Source organism: Cuculus canorus, chromosome 1, assembly GCF_017976375.1.
Source record: "Cuculus canorus isolate bCucCan1 chromosome 1, bCucCan1.pri, whole genome shotgun sequence".
In the NCBI taxonomy this organism is placed as follows: Eukaryota; Metazoa; Chordata; class Aves; order Cuculiformes; family Cuculidae; genus Cuculus; species Cuculus canorus.
The window spans coordinates 61,264,466-61,281,505 of NC_071401.1; the positions used below are offsets into that span (position 1 = coordinate 61,264,466).

Below are 17,040 nucleotides of genomic sequence, written 5' to 3' on the forward strand. Positions count from 1 at the left end.
AGCCATTCCCCCTCGCCCTACCACTACATGCCCTACTAATGCTTTGGAAAATTCTCCAGCCAGCTTGTCTCTGAAGAGTAAACCAGAAGTAAGGTTTATTAGCAAGGCCTCCAGCAAGAAAGCTTAACCTGCACAGCAGCTGTTACAGAACACAGAGCAACTATGAGCAAGCAGTAGAGGCTAACAGATAAGATTCCTCATCCCTGCAGAAGAGCCATTTGTCCTTCCGTGAGGATTTCCACACTGTTGGCAGCCTCAAGCCCACCATCCCACACAGGGGGTCCAAGGCATTGAAAAGATCCAAGAAGGCTATCCTCACTCAACAGCCTCAAAACAGAGACCGAACCTTCTGCGCAGAGAGCATCACAGCCCTAAAAAGATGACGAAGCTGGTGTCTGTTTTTTATCACAACCCAACACCCTGGGCTATGGAAATGGAGTAAGAGGAGGAGGAGGAGCAGAAGGAGGAGGAGCAAGGTCTAACTAAATCTTTCACACAAGCTATGGATGGTGTTTCACAACACTTCACACCTCAGTAGTTACGATTCAGTTAACAGAACACAAGTATTTTGAAAAACTAGAAGATGGTGAAATATCACCTTGCGTAAGTAAATCAGCTCTTAATAAGACAACTGGGCTCATCGTTGGACTATGATCTCAGAGATCTTTTCCAACCTTACCGATTCTAAAATTCTAACTCCTTACAGGGGAACTGAGGCTGAGAAGCTGCAGTATGAGAGAACTGTAGAATGGCTTAGGTTGGAAGGGACCTCAACGATCATCCAGTTCCATCCCCCTGCAATGAGCACTGCACCAGACCAGGCAGCTCAAGGCTCCATCCAACCTGGCCTTGAACACTTCCAGGGAGGAGACATCCATAACCTCCATGGACAGCCTGTGCAGGTGTCTCACCACCCTCACTGTGAGGAATTTCTTCCCAATATCTAGTCTAAGTTGTCCTCCTTCCAATTTAAAGCTATTCCCCTTCATCTTTTCGCTCCATGCCCTTGGAAAAAGTCCCTCCCAGCTTTCCTGTAGCACCCTTTAAGTACCAGAAGGCTGCTCTAAGGTCTCGCCGGAGCTTTCTCTTCTCCAGGCTGAACAACCCCAGGTCTCTTAGCCTGTCCTCACAGCAGAGGTGCTCCAGATCGATCACATTGTTCAAAGAGCTGCGCTTCCTGCAATACAATATCCACATATGAAACACATTTGGTATTTTATTCAGTAAACAAAGCAATTATCAGTGCACATTTTAAGCAGCAAAAAGAAAAGAAGCACCTCAGACTTTCATACCGTAACAAAAGTTCTGTGGAAGCTGCATTTTATTTGAAAATCCACCCATTTTTGCTAACATACATTTTAATATTTTAAACAAAAATAGAATCTGCAGAGACAATGCAGCAAGTATGCTCAATTCATGTATGGAATCGCTTTCAGATCAGTAACTTATCCTTCCAAAGGCCCCACTCCACCTAAAAGTCACGATGTATTTACACAGAGCACCGATCAACAGTGCTACCTTAATTCTTTGTTAACAAAATGCCCAGCAGACACAGGTAAGGAAGCTGCTTCCCCTTGATTCCTTGTGAACAGTGTATGACCACAGCTGTGGCACCAGCCAAATGAAAAGGCTTTCCCACCCCTGCTCCCTGACGCATACCACCTGTTTTGTACAGAAAAGAAGGAAAGTCTTTAAAGTGAAAGCAATTCCTCACATTCATTTTGGAAAGGCCTTATAATGTCAAATGTAAAAATAATGACATGCCAAGCACAAAGCAATAAAGTTCCTTCCCAACGCACTAATGCTGAATTACAAGTGTAGTGCTTCGTCTAGTCAGTTAACTGTTCCCTTGCAAAACCCTAGGCACAGAATTGACTATAAGGATTAACGCGTTTTACAGCTCTTTTCCCTAATTCCCACCGGATACCGAGAACTCATTAGATTCAGACCTTTAAAATATTTAGTGCTCTGTATGGCAGCTGAAAAGCATTCTGAATCAGATTCATTCTTTGTGGATAAAAATCAGACATACTGTGTACATCCATACTCATTTTTCCATAAGGAGTTTTTTTTCTTGATACAATATTAATGTTAAATTGATAATCATAAATAAATACAAACAATAATACATAAGGAATGTCTACTGCAAACTGAATATATCACTTTTAAAAAAAGTTAATTCCCATTTTACTGCTGTGCCTACATTGGTGAGGACTGAAGAAAAGGTAACTGCAGAATTATGAGTTAGGATTTCACCCTCCCCTGCCCAGAGTCTTGTTTCAAGTTACGGTAAAGGACACATCGCCGTTCCAGACAACAGCATTTCCAATCACCAATCATAATTTCCAGAATAAAGGCTTCTCTTCCTACGTGACCAATTATGGACATTATTAGAAGCTGAAAGAACCGATGTGTTAGTCACCAGGACAAGAAGTAGATCTTGGTCTTAATTAATTCTTAATTCTTGGCTTTGCATCATATATTGATGTTTTCTTATGGAGTTGTTCCAGGTTCCTCCACTGGTCTCCATCTTTTCACTGCATCATTTTGTGGAAGAGGAGAGAATTTGAAAGACTGAAGTTCACTTTTTCCTGGAAGTGGGGTTTTACTGGTGAGCACAGCTGTTTGGAAACGTTCCTTTCTCTTCCATCTAGCGTGGTTACATGAACTGAATCTGGAAAGATTAAAACCCCTTGTGTTATCATCCTGCACAAGCAAGACTTCATCAAAACCCATGTTTGCTTCAAACATAGCTGTTCTCTAAATGTCCAAGCTACTCCAAGATCTGAAGTTTCGAACTGAACTAAAAATTCTACAGAGTGAGGGCCAAAACCACAACCCAAATCCATCAGGACGTTTCTGCAGCTACACCAGCCACAGGAACATCTCTTTGCATTCAGCTGTTATGCCCAACAATACTCCCTCCCCACCGCTTCTCCATGCAATGTTGTCACCAGTGGCACCATAACACAGATTGACATCTTTATGAAGAGATCTCAAGGTCACTTTTCATGCTGAATCACAGGAGCTGCACAAAGCAAAGCGGAACACTGTGTGCGATCAAAGCCTACTCTTCCTTCACACTATGCATTCTTTAATTGTTTCATTTTCACTCATTTTAGTATTTAATTCCCACCTGCCCCAGCTGATATAAAGAACAGAACTCCAGTGCACTGTACTGAAACATAACCCTCACACACACAAAACCAAGCACCTCCTGGTATAAACGGAGTGAACTCTGCCCAAGCAATCTGCCACAGCAGACTGGCAGCAGCAACCCCGTGCTCACTAGTAAATCTGAGCCCCAGGCATTTTCCGAATGAAATGGCAAATACCAAGCAGTACCAGTTCCTTCCCCCCAGCTGAAGCAAAAGCACCCTGTGTGCTGGCGCCTACCACTCTGAAAGGAACTAGCAAACTTGATTGCCACTGGACTGAAACAAAATTACTTGTTCGGGCCTTTAAATGGCTGCAGTGAAGGATATCGAGTTCCCGAGTCACTTCCACAGTGCTTCCAACTCAACATGACTTGTTTTTACTTTCTTCAGGAACGGTTCTATTCATGTTAATAAAACCTGAATTAGAACTTTTACTTTTGTCTTAAATCACAAAAAACAGCATCTCCCCAGAATATCGAAAAATACCTAAGTTGTTCTACAAGAAATCCTGGAGAGAGAGCTCTGCAAAGGGATCCTTTCCTGAGGCTCTGTGAGGACTCTGACTGGAAGGGCTGGATGCTGCAGACAGCTATAGAAGGAAAGACGACAGAGAAAGGGAAAGAAAAAGAAAAAAAGGTCTCAGAATGACAGAATATGAAAGCTGAACGTGTAATGAAAGGACAAGGGGAGATTCAAAGGCAAACTTGGCAGAAATCAACTATTAAAACAAGGTGTTTGGCCATATGGAAACAGAAGCCTCTGCCATGGTTGGCGTAATGCAGAAACAAGCTGGACATGACCTTCCAGAAAGGAGACTTCAGTTGGCATTTGCCAAATAAGCAGACACCCTCACATGGTTCTCTTCAGAAGAGGATACAAAACATGAAGCCTGACGTTCCTGTGGAAAAGCACTCCTCCTTTACTGCCAAAACTAAATACTGGCAGGGAAGGCTGAGGCTGGGGCTCTGGCCAGAGCACAGCAGCTTTCCAGCTGCCTTCTCCAGAAGGATTAGCTCTCAGAACCTTTTCTTCTCAAAATAGGATGTATAAACAAAAATGAAGCTGAAGAGCAGACAACGGATAACTGTCAATTCGGGGCCCAGGAGGAGAACCTGGGATATATTCTAGGGGAAGAAAAAAATATTAGATGATAGGTTGTCAGCTGCTGCCATTTTAGGTGAGACCTGATGACTGTGATTGATGGTCTTTACTGTCTATATTAATAAATCCCAGACCCTATAGCCATTTTTATTTTAAAGCACCACACTACAAACAGCCATACAAAGCACATAACTTACAGGTAGGTCATACCGGCATCCCAGCTGCTGCTGCTGGAAAGGCAGATAATCTGCAGGCTGTAATGGCATCTGCTATTTGCTGATTTTTGGTTTTTTTAGCCCTTTTCCTTATTGCTTACTGTCTTCCCATATACATAATCGGTGCTTCATTGCATTCTCTTAGCCCTCCTCCACCACAGAGCTTGCTTACAACTAAACAGTCAGCTTCCGCTACTTCAGATTCTGTCCCTTTAACAGTTTACTCATAATTGAGTCACCAATCACCAGTGCATATCTGCACTTCATAGCCACTGCAAAAAAACATCATAGGAAGACATATTTCCTTTGGAAATACTGAATGCCTGCCAGTCTGCACATGACAAGGAACGTGCAATATGGGAACTGCTTGCAGAAGCGCCCAGAGCATAAACATTGCCACTGCAAATTTAGATTTTTTTACATTGATGTCTATCTTGGAAACCATGTAGGGAGGAGGAATTCTTTCAGGATCAATACTCTGGCTTCACATCTTCACCTCCCTCCCCATAAATGGATATGGAAAAGCCATGAGACAGAATGGGAAGTGGTTGAGAAGCAGTTTCAGAGTGTCAGAAGTTCCCTCTTCTTCCCTTTGGAAACCTGTAGCTCATATCCCCCCACTCTCCAGGATTTGAGACAGACTAATGATCAAGTCCAGCAGGGGTGACTCTGCTGTGTTTGGATTTCAGGAGATGTTCTTCCTCTTCATGGTCAAGTGGCTTGAAGTCACATATTAACCGTTAAAATGAGTTGGCAAGTGTTCAACTGATACCAACTTCAAGGCAATGTCCCAGTTTGAAAGCAGTGTGGAAGACTGGTAAGTTTAGAGCTCTGCCATTTGTGCAACCTCAGCACCTAACCAGAAACAGAGGTGGAATTTCAAGAAGCCCAAAAAGGGAATGAACTTGACAGTGTTACTTCCTAGATGCCACAGCCAAGTTCAGACAACACACAGTACATATGTATTTTAATGAGATTCTTGTAATTATTAAAAAGAATGCCTAAAAAAAACATGTGGAAAGTACAATTCGACAATTTCCTACATTACATCTATCCAGAAAACTGCTTAAAAATGTATCTGAAACTTAGAAGCTGCCTTAGCAGCCATTGGTTTTCCCCAGCACATCTCAAACTCTGGATTCGGCCTCCTTACTGCTCAGTGGGTGTGTGACTCAACACACGATGTACTGTGCTGAGTCAGACACAAGGCTTGGTCTTCACCTCCAGGTGCGGTTGTCACTTCGTGCTCCTTCCAACAGAGACAAAAACTCCCCGGAGTCACGGTAACACAGAATCATGGAATCATAGAATCACTTGGTTGGAAGAGACCTTTGAGATCACAGAGTCCAGCCATGCCTGTCCACTACTAAACCACATCCCCGAGCAACTCATCTACTCGTCTTTTAAATACCTCCAGGGATGGGGACTCAACCACCTCCCTGGGCAGCCTCTGCCTGTGCCTCATAACCTTTTCAATGAAGAAATTTTTCCTGACGTCCAATCTGAACCTCCCCTGGTGCAACTTGAGGCCATTCCCTCATGTCGTATCACCTTTCACTTGGGAGAAGAGACCAATCCCACCTCACTACAACCTCTTTCAGGTAGTTGCAGACAGTGCTAGCTCCCCTCATCAGCCTTCTTTTCTCCAGGCTAAAGAAGAATCCACCCATAAGTGTGCTGACTCCCATCACAAGCTAGATATTAGTTTATCATTAAGCCTATCAAGCTGCTTCAGCCTATGTTTCAGGATAAATGTGTAAAAAGGAGCACCTGTACAGTTTCCCTAGCACACATCTGTCCTAAGCTTCATGGCTGCTTCTTCCAGTTTCCAACCCATGCCCCCACCCCTAAAATACTCCACAAAACCAACATACTCATTCGTGCATTTACCTATTCTTCATCATCACCAGGTGATTGTTCCCACTACCTTCCCTGTACAGTTCAGTGACATTAACCACTGTGGTGTTACAATTGACACAGATCCTGGCAGAGAGAAAAACAATTTCTTTATTCTGTTTTACATCTTAAAACTGTCACTAGCCAGCAGCTGCCCCTGCTAAGGCTGCATCCTTCAGAGGGGAATCAGACCAGGACATATGATACTTGCGAAGGAATACCACTGATTTGTCAGGGTTGTACCAGTTTATACAAGCCAACACGATAATGGTTTTGGTGGTGATGAACACTTGAGCACTGGTGTTGTGTGTTGCCACCCTCAGGTCTGAACAACAGACAGCTAAATTCCAGGTAACTGTACATCATTCAGATCTGGCTTGTCTGAAACATTTTGTATGGGCTGTACTGTAGCGCATCTGCCATCACTCTGGCTACTCTTAAACCTTTTTAGGACCATTGATTCAGCCCGTCCCTTCCTCATACACACAATGTGCGCACGCTCTCGCCACCTAAAATGTAATCACACAACTCCAACCATTTCCACTGTGCTGGATAAGCATAATACCATATCTTGCAGTAAGGAAAGCCTGCGTTCTGCTTGAGCTAAGGTAGAATCAGTTTTCTAACTTCAGCTAAGCCTCATATAAGTAACTCCATTTTCTCAAGCATGTTTTTCAGACTGTTTCTCTCTAGAAGTGACAACGCAGAGCAGTGGTATGCAGAAAGGCCAATGCTGATACTTATTCCTATAGAAACCAAGGCCATCCTCAAGTTGGTGGAACGCTGTAAGTCAAATAGGTGAAAAGAAGTCACACCTGCAGGGAGGGTTGGACAGGATAGGTGACCTCAGACTGACCAACAGAGTATTCCATCCCATATACATCACACCCTGTATAAAACTGAGAGAATCACATGGATCTCACACTCTTCTTAAATGGCCAATGTCCAGCGAGGACCTCATCTGTCTGTTCAGCCCCAATCTCAGATCGATGTGTTCCTGAACCCAGCCCCTTAGCCCAACTCCCTCCTAGCCTCAGACCCTTCCCCTCTTGTCTACTCTGCAGCACTTGTGGCGATGTACAGTTAAGGGCGTGCAGTGGAGGTGCAATTTCATATACTGGCATATATTTTATTATTTCATTATTATTATTATTTCATTAAAGCTGTAGTTTTAGTTTTCAATCCACAAGCCTTTTTCCTCTTGCTTTCCTTTCCCTGGTGGGGAGAGAGGGGAGCCCAACTGCTCAGTTTTAGCTGCCAAAATTGGGCCGGGGCTTAACTGTGACAGCTTGCTATTTCATCCTGGTAAAAACTTACTTTCTTTCTCAAGTGTGAAGCATTTACCCTAAGCAAGATAAGTGATTTCAATGGAAAAAAACGAACACAAACACATAGTCTTTTAAAACTACAAATACCTTCCACACCTGGATTTTCAAAGAAGGGACCATTCTAGTCTCATTCACAATGATTTCAAATGATTCTGCCCTTAAAAACCCAAACTGACTTTGCTTTTGACAGCAACAACTAGAAATAGTTGCACACATGTACACAGAACACTTGAAAGAGAAGCAAAGCAGGTATGGCCAGGGGTAGGAAAATCAATTTATCAAGACAAATCCTTAAGAATATGAAGTTGGGAACATCAGTATAAGTTACGAAGCAACTGGACAACACTGGGATGCCTATGTTACCAGTCCACGTATAAAGCGGAAGGGGTTCCACCACACTACAAATTGGCAATATCACTTTTCAGCAAAAACTTCGTACCTTTCATTATGCTTTTAAGTACTTTCAAGTTTCTTTACTGTAGACAGTAATCAGGATCTATCGGCAGACTGGGAAGAAAGCGATATCATCTGATGCTTTAAAAATGGAAATACTAAAACAAATTTACTGCTTGGCAGTGATGACAATTGACAAACTCTGTACTAGAAAATAAGGGTGTTCAGAGTGACACGCACAGGGTGTGGGCAGTTTGACCTGTGTGCCTTTCAGACAAACATCAGTTATTCTTTCAGATTTGTTTGCTTACCCCAAGAATACATGTTTTTATTTATTTCCCTATTTCTATTTCTGGCCCAAGAGGAGCACAAACTAAACTGAAACAAATAGGTGCTCAGAAGAGCCTCAAGACCAAGTACACAGTGAATTTACTGTAATAATACTCCAATTCCCCTTTGTGCCTATACGGTAGCTGATGTCAGCTCTGTCTGATACAGGATAGCAGCTCTTGCACGCAGCCTTCATTTCATCTCAGTTGCTTTCACAGAAACAGAATGGTTTGGGTTGGAAGGGACCTTGAGGATCACCCAGTTTCAACCTCCCTTCCAAGGGTAGGGACACCTCCCACTAGACCAGCTGCTCAAGACCCCATCCAGCACTTCCAGGGAGGAGGCATCCACAACTTGCCAGGGCTTTATTCATGTCAGACTTCTGAAAACTCAACACCTGCAAGCAATGCACACTGTCTTAGAGAAAAATCTTCCTAGACACACAGCAAACGCTGATTCACAGGGTGTGTTTTCTATCAAACCAATTCTCACAGGAGCCAAGCATGTCAGATAAGCACAATAAACACAGCTCTACACACCTCACTTGTCACTAATTCCTCTTCCTCCTGTGATGACAGCCAGCTGGGATTCAATCTAGACCCAGCCCTGCAATGTCAAATGAAGTGGAAAGGCTCACCTCACTATTCAGACCTACTGACTTGCTTATAACTGAATTCAGCAGACAGGTAGATCTTCTGGTTTTCCTTAAAGGTACATCTCAAAATTGGAGTTTCAGAGACTGAAGGAAACCACTCTTACACCTCAGAACACTGTAACTTGTTCTCTATTTAAGAAGTACCATAAACATTTTCCTCTCTTGAACTAGTACAAACCAAACTGAAAGACAGCAAATCCCTTGTCTGCTGTGACAGTGAACATGCAAAGCAGCTCTTGGAAGTGCAAAAGAAACTCAACTGAAAACTGCATTTCTAGCTAAGGAAATTTCACAGCATCCCTTTTCACATAAAGCCTTTTGAAAAAAAATTAATGAAAAAGTCTCTTTTAGCAAAGAAAGTGGACAAATTGCCCACACACAACATAGACATCATAGAATGGTTTGGGTTGGAAGGGACCTCAGAGAGCATTTAATTCCAACCCCTCTGCCATGAGTAGGGACACCTTTCACCAGATCAGGCAGCGCAAGGCCCTATCCAATGTGGCCTTGAACACTTCCAGGGATGCGGCATCCACAGCTTCCCTGGGCAGCCTGTGGCACTGTCTCACCATCCTCATTGTGAGCAATTTCTTCCTCCTAATGTCTAGTCTAAATCTTCCCCCTTCCAATTTAAAGCCATTCTCACTCGTTCTTTCACTACATGCCCTTGGAATAAGTCTCTTCCTGCTTTCCTCCAGGCCCCCTTTAAGTACCAGAAGGCTACTATATGGTCTCCCTGGAGCTTTCTCTTCTCCAGGCTGAACAACCCTGGGTCTCTCAGCCTGTCCTCAGAGCAGAGGTGCTCCAGTCATCTGGATCATCTTTGTGGACTCCTCTGGATCTGTTCCAACAGTTCCATATCTTTATGTTGGGGATTCCAAAACTGGACACAGTACTCCAGGCGCAGTCTCACAAGAGCGGAGCAGAGGGGCAGAATCACATCCCTCCACCTGCTGGCCATGCTAAACATGACCCCTCCTCCTCTTTATCAGGGAGTGCAGGGATAGGATTAGGAGTAACAGTTTTAGGTTTTAAAAGGGGAGATTTAGACTAATCATTAAGAATTTCTTCACCATGAGAGTGGCGAGACACTGGAACAGGTTGCCCACGGAAGTTGTGGATGACCCATCCCCGGAGGGGTTCAAGGCCAGGTTGGATGGGGCCTTTGGCAGCCTGGTCTGGTGGGAGGTGTCCCTGCCCATGGCAGGGGGGTTGGAACAGGATGATCTTTAAGGTCCCTTCCAACCCAAGCCATTCTATGATTCTATAATATATCTCCACTATGTTGTAAATGCTGTCTTCTTCAAAACCATGGAGAAATACAGAGATCTCTGGTAAATGCTATGGTTAAAACTGGATGAACATGCCACATGCCACCACCAGAGAGCGAAGAGCTGTCGGGATCAACTTTCACCACCTCCTTTTCAAACCCATCTGTGACATTCAGAAACTTAAACGTCTACATGTCTGTTTCGTCCCCTGCAAAATTCTGTAAATGCAAGCATGCAGCTTAGACTGAAACAAAAAGTTGCTGCCAGACTTGGTTACTTTACTATCTAGTACTTTTAAATGTAACTGGTCAAAGAAGAGTGCCACATATACTTAGGACAAAGCTGTAACAGCAGAATCTAAAACTTAGAGGTAAAGCAGCAGAGAGCACAAACTTTGGGGAAGGAGTCCACCTTCAGCAAACAGCACAGACATTAACTAGCCTTACCCTTTCGCTGAAACATTCTGGATAACCTCAGTCATGTTTCCCGAAAAAACAATGCCTTAAAACGCTATCCTCTCTGCTTCTGTAAAACAATCTCGACACTACCAATCTGGACATTAGAAGTGAGGACGCCATCCTTACACCAGCTACCAGGCTCATGCAACACATTTGCTCAATACAAGGAAATATTTACACACTTTTAAAGAATCCAACCCAGCTGTGATTTGTTCCCAGCACCAGTTATTTTAGATATACACACCTGTGCTCCCGGTACAGGGCCAAAAGGGTTTGGTGGTCTCATGACTGGCTGACTGTATATTAAGGTTGGCTGTGTCATTACCGGTATGCCTCCCATCTGCGACGGCTAAAAAAATCCAGACAACATCAAGTCACAAATAGCATCAGCGCTTGGCTTTAAGGAAAGAACAAAAAATTTTGGTCAAACATGCATATAAGATCTTTTGACAATATTCTGCAAATAATGGTTACCAGAAAGGAAGATCTTTTTAAGGAATACTCTCAAGAACATCTAAGCCCATTTAATGTCTCGCTGCAGAGACCTGAAACACTACAATACTTGTTTAAACTCATGCTCCCCAAACAGAGGTCTGACAGCACTTCCCCATCTGCCTTCAAAAGCTCAGGAAGTGTTTTGCAGACATCAGTGCAAAGCTGATAGAGTTCAAAGTGAAAACCAGAGAGTTATATGTCCAATTAACATTAAGTCATTAGGTAATGAAAGTCTGAAGTGTTACTGACACTCTGGCTCAGCCAGAATTAGAGTTTAACATATACCAATGGTCTTAAAAGTGAGGTTTTGTTTATTTAACGTAGACGCCCATCTCTGGTGCTGCTTTTGGCACTTCCCGTAGGCGTGGGTTGACACTCAGCAGCAGTCCTACTGAAGCAATCCCCATTCCGAGCAGCTTTTCCTTGACTAATCCTGGTACTCCTCCTATCACTCCAACCAGCTGTTTGGTCGATCACACAGGGAACCCATTCAAGAAACTGACCCTGATGAAGACACTCCACAAAAATGTAAGTTAAAAATAACTGCTGGCACAACAGAGACATAGGAACCAGCAGTCAGAGATGCCAAAGCACTCATGAACTGCCTGTCCCAATACACCCTCAACCAAGGGAAAAGCTTTCTCCTAGACTGCCACTGAGAAATGGCTATACTCAGAACTGTAGTACCTAAGAATGGTTGTAAAACAAGTCGCCATTTCTGAGATTTCCAGACATAAATGTCCTGAGGAAAGTCTGAATGAGCCAGGAAAGTTTTGGGGATGTTAGAAAGCCTATTGGTCCTTCTGGAATGGTCCCTTTCCCCACCTGCTCAGACACTGCATGTTTTTGAACAAGTAACAGCAATTCAGGATTTGATTCACTGATAAAACATTCTTGTTCTGAATGTAGCCAGCTACATGAACAGGATACACTTATTTCTACATCAATAAAGCCCATCAAGAATAGGCACTGTCTTAAAATTAAGAAGGTTATGATAAAACTAACTGAGGTAAGAAAGGGCAGACAATTTCAGGCAAAACCCTGTCCAGAAAAACAGGACATTGATTTGGTGAAGAGTAAACCAATAGGAGCTGGAAGTCAGTCTTCAGTAAAATAGTTCAGAAAAGCAACTGCTGCTGAACTATAAGCAATGAAATGATATACAGCATCAGACTTTGGAGTTGCAGAAGTTCCACTCACCATCCCATAGCCCATCATTCCTGTTGGCGTTGTGGCAGGATATGCCATTACTGGTGGTGCCTGGTGTGAAAAACAATGGTGAACTGAGAGGAGAAGAAATCAGCTGCACACAGGTAAGACATTATTTTCTAAGGGTCAACTGCTGCACTGAACTTATTACGAATACAGCAAAGAATAAACAGGATATGCAGCCTTGTGTTAAGCATATCCAAATTATTTCAGATGGAATGCAATACTTAAGCTACAGTTTCTAGGGTATTTTGACAAAACTATCATGATGTATCTGCTTTTGGCCTGCTTGAATTCTAGCTGACTAAACTGAACTGCAAGCCTCCATACTTTGTGTCCTGTTCACAGAATGCAGCATGAGACAGAAGGGTGAGTGTGACAATTCAGGAAGCAGAAGCATTTTTTCATCCCATTAAGTATATAATTATATTTCAATAACAGAAGTAATAGTGGACAAGGAGTCTTAAGAGAGAATTTTAAAGGATGAAAGACCAAATTAACATTGCTTCTGTCCACATTACAGGAATTCTCTTCTATTTAGCCAGAATGTAAGTGCCATGGAGATTCTCCTACCATGCTTCAATATAAACTCAAATCTTGAGTATGCAACTTGTGCTCCCTCTCACTCACTCAACCCGTACAGTGAATTTGAACAGATTGAAAGTCCTCTTAGTACTCTGCAGATATGTTAATATTACCCTTAACCTAAGCTAACTTTTATGAAGTTACACTAAGATAGCTGTCAATAGACAAAACTGGGGATGAAGCTACTGATAAGACATTCCTGTATGTTATGTACAGCTACACTCATAGGGTACTCTTATTTCTATATCAATAAAGTTCACCAAGAATAGACACTGTCTTGATTTTTAAGAGTTTATGGAAAAAGCCTAATTGATGTAAGAAACGGCAATCGTTTTGTAAAACACTTGGCAATAAAAAAAAAGTAAAAAAAGAGCTGATAACTCTTAGAAAGAAATGTAATAAAGACACTTCTTCATATCCTTACCATATTCTTTGTCCTACTGTTTCATTCTCTGCTTTCTAAATTAGTGTTAATTCTTACAAGCACAAAAAGTGGTTTTTTTTCAGACTATACACAAGTGCTTATAAACATTCAGGTAACTTGCTGTCTATCCACCCTATCTCCTGTTAGTCTAATTTTCCTGCTACTGCTGTGGGAATTACTATTCATGACAAGACAAAGACCATACAAATTTCTTGTTATGCGAAGATTACTGATACAGAAAAGAGGGAAGTGACAGAGTATTAATAATGCTGGAGTAGTTAAAGGAGAGAAATTGTAACATCAAGAACAGGACATCAGCAAAGCTGCTTCTGAATTCAGTTCTACGCTATCATCTACCTTTTCATAGATAGCAGCCAGTGTCCCTGGCATTTCAATTGCCATCGGATCAGATTTCCTCCATCTACAATTACTTAGACTGTCACTATCCACATACTTCACACAGCTGGCAAAGCTACCCCGAATATCACATTTTTGTCCTTTTTTTTGTGCACCCCTGTCTACACCCACGCACAAACATGCTGACTGCATTGGAGTGCTCAAGTATGGACCTACCGTCCTTTACTTAGAGTTACCCTGCAATAAAAACAGAATACAGGGAAAGACCAATATCACTGTTGACACAAATTAAAAAAAATCCTTTGAAATGAAAGACTGCATTCCTGAGACAGCAAGCACAGGTTATTGCTTGCCCATGAAAGCTGTCAGCATGGATTTTTGTTTTTTATATGAGCATTAATGACATATTGGTCTCTCCCCACTAAAAAGACAAAATAAAAATTAAAAGAAAATCAATATCTACTGTAAATGTGGATAAAGTGCCAAGTGTAACAGAAGCCCAAGGTTTCATGCAGTTATTCAAACACAAACATCTTTATCTTCATTCAAAAGTCACCAAGTGCATTGAAGGCAGCACAGACACACGCCCCAGCTCTCTGGCAGCAAATGGTACAGTTTGAAGCAAGGAAAAAATAATCTCAGTATTTCCCATGCCATCAATCGAGTGAAGAGCCTGCAGACCACCTATGGAGTTTGTGTATGCTAGGAAAAGCTCAATTTTTGGCACACCAAAGATTTTAAAATGAGAGATGTGTAAATAGCAAGGAGGTTATGAGATTCTGCAACAGCAGCAGTTAATATCGCATGCCAGTCGATTGCAAAAAGGCTGTGGGTTGTTTCACTTACGTATTGTGGAAAATGCATGCCATTCTGTATTTCCCAGGGAGAACAATTACATAATGCAATAACACTGGATTAGAAGCAAATACTTACACAAGGGAATATACACAGATAGCATTTTTAGTTCACAAATACATTGACTGTTTACCCCAACACATTCTTGTAAGTCAATCCATTTATTGAGACAACGTACATCTGTGATACTGCCATTGTTACCGGGTTTGTAATTGTTTTGCACAGTCCATTTATTTGGTATATGCCTTTTTTCCAAAGACACTAAAGTCTTGTTTCCAAAAGCATATTTGTTTAGCAAGCAGCAGCAACTCCACAATAAATAGACCAGCGGAGGAAGACAAAATTTTTTCCCCTAGATTATTTCTGTTTGAAGACTTGTATGTTGATAAAACAGTTTCACAGGAAGATAAGTGTCTCAACAATATCTCTAAATAAAAACCGTTGTCGTACTGACTTCTCACAAGAAGATGTATACACAAGACATGAGTTATTAAACAGTTTTCAAGCACACAAGTAAACACAAAACCACCAGTCAAAGCAGGTGAGTAGTTACTCTCTCTTCAGTATCTAAACACCCTCCAGTAAGGTCCACAAACACTTCTCCCTACACAAGTGTAGTAAGGCAATAAGAGACACCCAGCAAGGAAGAGGTGGTAGATCCTGGAAGACAAGCACTCTCTTTCCAAATGACAGAATCATAGAACGTTTTGGATTGGAAGGGACCTTAAAGATTACCCATTTCCAACCCCTCTGCCATGGGTAGGGACACTTCCCACTACATCAGGCTGCTTAAGGCCCCATCCAACCTGGCCTTGAACACTTCCAAGGAGAGGGCAACCACAACTTCCCTGGGCAACCTGTGCCAGTGTCTCACCAGCCTTCACCATGAACACTTTTTTCTAAATGTCTAATCTAAATCTCCCTTCTTTCAGCTTAAAACTGTTACCCCTTGCCATATCCCTGCACTCCCTGATAAAGGGCCCCTCCCCAATTTCCTGTGTGCCCCCTTCAGGTACTGGAAGGCTGCTATAAGGTCTCCCTGGAACCTTCTCCAGGCTGAACAACCCCAACTTTCTCAGCCAATCCACACCCTTGTATTATTACAGTGTGGATTCAGCCTTGCCCACTCTGTTACAGGAAGATGCAATAAATCTTCAAGGGTTATTTGTTACCTGTTCTGTCCTTGTACAGTTCTCCAGGTCACTGGTGGAAGGGCAAGTAGAAGTCACATGCAAAAATGTTCCATTAGTGTTGTGAAAACTACTCATATGGACTCTGAGCCTCTTTTGGATTTGGCCTGTAATTAAAAAGGCTCTCTCTACTTCTTACACAATCCTTGCCAAGACTAGCTGCTACAATAGACACGATGAAGCCAATCGCCAAAATTGACACACATTAAAAACTGCACACACTGGGGCAGAAAAGCAGCGGATATGTACTTTAAGAAAGCTGTGGCTCATATCACTGCACAGACACCTATACAGGTATCAAGATGATTTCTCTCTCGACCTGTTCTTGCCTCCAGAGCAGGCTGGGTTGTAATGTGTGTGTACCTGACCTATCAGTACATTTGAAGAACAGACTTTCCACATTTCTACTTTTCTGGACTGAAGTAGCACGCTATCCCCTCCCCACAGAATTCAGTTTTACGTCAGTGGAGTTAAAACATGAAGGCTGCTACCTTGCTATGAGAGAGGCTGGTTAAACACTACTGAAGTTTATGCTGAACACACAGATGTCACCTCAAACTAATTACTAGAACCACACAGCTTAGAAAAACAAGTCCAAACAGTATACATCTCAAGCTGACCACGTCTTTCATATTTTACTACTCTTTTACTACAACTTTCAGATTCCTGCTGAAATATCTAAGTTGCTGGAAAGACACTATTTTAAAATTAGTATTTGCTTACCAACGTTGGAGCGTTCCAGGCAGTTGTAGGTGCAATCTTGGGTTGCCAGTTGGAACCACCTGTTAGTTTCTTTTCACCTGGCTGAGTCCAGTTTACATCACTTCAAATAAATTTTTTAAAGAATTGTTAGAAAACATTGAAAATCCCTCAGGTAAACACCGTTTCCTCTTCGAAATGCAGCTTGTTTTGTTACTTAAACTCACTTAGGAAAGGAGTTGATAAAAGGTCTCACATGACAGCTTGTTTAGGCCACGAAAAGTAAGGTGAGGTGTTGAACATGAGCCACCTCAGCTTTAGCTAATCCCACCTTCAAGTTCCCCAGTATACGTAAGTTAGCCTAGCTGACTTGCCTTGGGTCAAGATAGTTTAGTTAGGAGCAACTGGATTCTACATTTCA

General features: G+C 42.3%; 2 protein-coding genes across 9 annotated transcripts in view; one reads left to right on the forward strand and one right to left on the reverse strand.

The window, feature by feature from the left end:
• Nucleotides 1-12,490, forward strand: part of CCDC83 (coiled-coil domain containing 83) — a 39,690-nt gene extending 27,200 nt beyond the window's left edge. The window contains exons 12-13 of the mRNA XM_054058557.1: nt 8,995-9,071; nt 11,720-12,490. Coding sequence (XP_053914532.1) covers nt 8,995-9,071; nt 11,720-11,837 — 195 coding nt within the window. The 3' untranslated portion in view covers nt 11,838-12,490. The remainder of the gene's footprint in view (nt 1-8,994; nt 9,072-11,719) is intronic.
• The window catches only part of PICALM (phosphatidylinositol binding clathrin assembly protein), a 74,392-nt gene continuing 58,559 nt past the window's right edge, over nt 1,208-17,040 (reverse strand). For 3 of the 8 annotated variants that reach the window (XM_054058529.1, XM_054058512.1, XM_054058503.1), the window contains 6 exons: nt 16,644-16,743; nt 14,722-14,745; nt 12,501-12,560; nt 11,050-11,154; nt 3,645-3,747; nt 1,208-2,674 (listed from right to left, as the gene is read on the reverse strand). In XM_054058529.1, coding sequence (XP_053914504.1) covers nt 3,655-3,747; nt 11,050-11,154; nt 12,501-12,560; nt 14,722-14,745; nt 16,644-16,743 — 382 coding nt within the window. In that variant the 3' untranslated portion in view covers nt 1,208-2,674; nt 3,645-3,654. The remainder of the gene's footprint in view (nt 2,675-3,644; nt 3,748-11,049; nt 11,155-12,500; nt 12,561-14,721; nt 14,746-16,643; nt 16,744-17,040) is intronic. The other 5 variants (XM_054058534.1, XM_009571268.2, XM_054058521.1 and 2 more) reach the window with 5 other exon arrangements.